General features: G+C 40.4%; 1 protein-coding gene across 1 annotated transcript; it reads left to right on the forward strand.

Annotated features, from left to right (window-relative positions):
- Window positions 1-148: 148 nt before the first annotated feature.
- On the forward strand, window positions 149-967 carry LOC129572299 (uncharacterized protein DDB_G0289917-like). The gene has a single exon (XM_055452241.1). The coding sequence runs from the start codon at window positions 149-151 to the stop codon at window positions 965-967; it is 819 nt and encodes a 272-aa protein (XP_055308216.1).
- The last annotated feature ends 769 nt before the right edge of the window (window positions 968-1,736 follow it).

Genomic DNA, 1,736 nt, shown 5'->3' on the forward strand with positions numbered 1-1,736 from the left:
ATTCTTTGATGAAAACACACCATTTGGACTTACGTGTGAAGTTTGCACAGCGAAATTCGGAAGTCACACGCAAAATGATAATGGCTCCGACCGATCCAATGTACATAAACCGAGTGGAAGTCATGAAAACTCAAATCAAACATCTCAAATGAACCAACCTGGTATGTTGCCGGCTAACATTAGCGTATCCAACAAACCAAATGTGCATACCAAACGAATTGTAATACCGACGGAAGATGCAAATGGACTATACACTTTGTACGTTTCCAAAGCTGATTCAGATTCATCTTCAGATGATATTGTCAGCTACTTAATGGAAAAAGCCAACCTAAACCCGGATATATTCAAGGTTTTTGCACTGCCCAGCAAAAGAAAATACCGCAAAACCTACAATGCTTTCAAAATAACCGTATTCACACGGGAGGTATGTGAATTGCTATGCAACTCCGATATCTGGTCAAGTGAATATCGTGTTAGAGCTTTTGAAAAAACACGTAATCGAAGTAATGTTCATGGGCGAAAACACAATGACTACCGTCGTACAACAGCCAAGTCAACTTCAAACTCACGACATTCCAATAGATTCAACAACAACAGTAACAAACATCACACCAGACACAACCGGAACAATAACAACAACAACAATCAGCGTCGGGACATGAATAACCAACACAGACGCCGACGTGAGGATCGATCGAATGAATTTGGCTACCATAATCGAAATCGTAATAACCACAACGGTCGATATAATTATGAACCTCGCCATCGTGTAGATCACATGCACAATGGACAATTGCCACAGACCAATATGCCGCCTCCTTTTTGGTACCAAACGCCATATTTCTACCCTCCACCTCAGCAACAGGTTCATTCTCAGCCAACTATGCCACTATTCCATCCGCACTATACACACGCACCACAGCAAAACTTCCAACCGTTCAACGCTCAAAATCACAATGGAATGTAAGTCATACAATGCTTGATGACGTTTTGATATACTGTAATAATTTGAACGGCGTGAAAAGTATAGACAAATCAGTTGATTTTTTATCTGAAGTTTTAGCAGCGATTTTTAAAATTTACATGTTAAGCGAAACGCACCTCAACGCGAATGTTTCTTCATCAGAGATATTTCCGCCGAACTTTGAAGTATTCAGATGCGATAGATCACCTGCCACTGAACAGTTTCAGCGTATCAAGAGAAAAGGCTGGGGCGGTGTTCTTATCGCAATCGACAAGACATTCAATCCGCAATGTATCGGAACAGCTGAACATCTTGGTGCTGAACAAGTATGGGCCAAAGTAGAATGCAACGGCAGAAACTTGATACTGGCACAAGTTTACATAAGACCAGATTCACCGTTGGAAGTTTATAAAGCTCATATGAATGCATTGCGTGAAGTAGCATCAAAAGCAAATCAAAATGATGTATTGCTTGTATCAGGTGATTTCAATCTGCCCAATCTGATTTGGTATACATGCAACACAAATGATGCCCATGATCCTGATATTAATTTTGAGCCAAATCCAGAAGTGGCTGTTGCTGTAAATGTGGTGAGCGAAAAAGAGAAAATTGTCATCGATACGTGCCACGATCTGGGTTTGTTTCAAATATGTACTCACCACAATGAAAACAAACGAATGTTGGATTTGCTATGGACGAATGAGCCCAACATGTTCACATGCAATATGAAACACATCATCAAGCACTCGAGGTCATCATCCATGATAAAATT

Source organism: Sitodiplosis mosellana, unplaced genomic scaffold, assembly GCF_009176505.1.
Source record: "Sitodiplosis mosellana isolate CC-2019 unplaced genomic scaffold, AAFC_SMos_1.0 Smas_scaffold_4671, whole genome shotgun sequence".
In the NCBI taxonomy this organism is placed as follows: domain Eukaryota; kingdom Metazoa; phylum Arthropoda; class Insecta; order Diptera; family Cecidomyiidae; genus Sitodiplosis; species Sitodiplosis mosellana.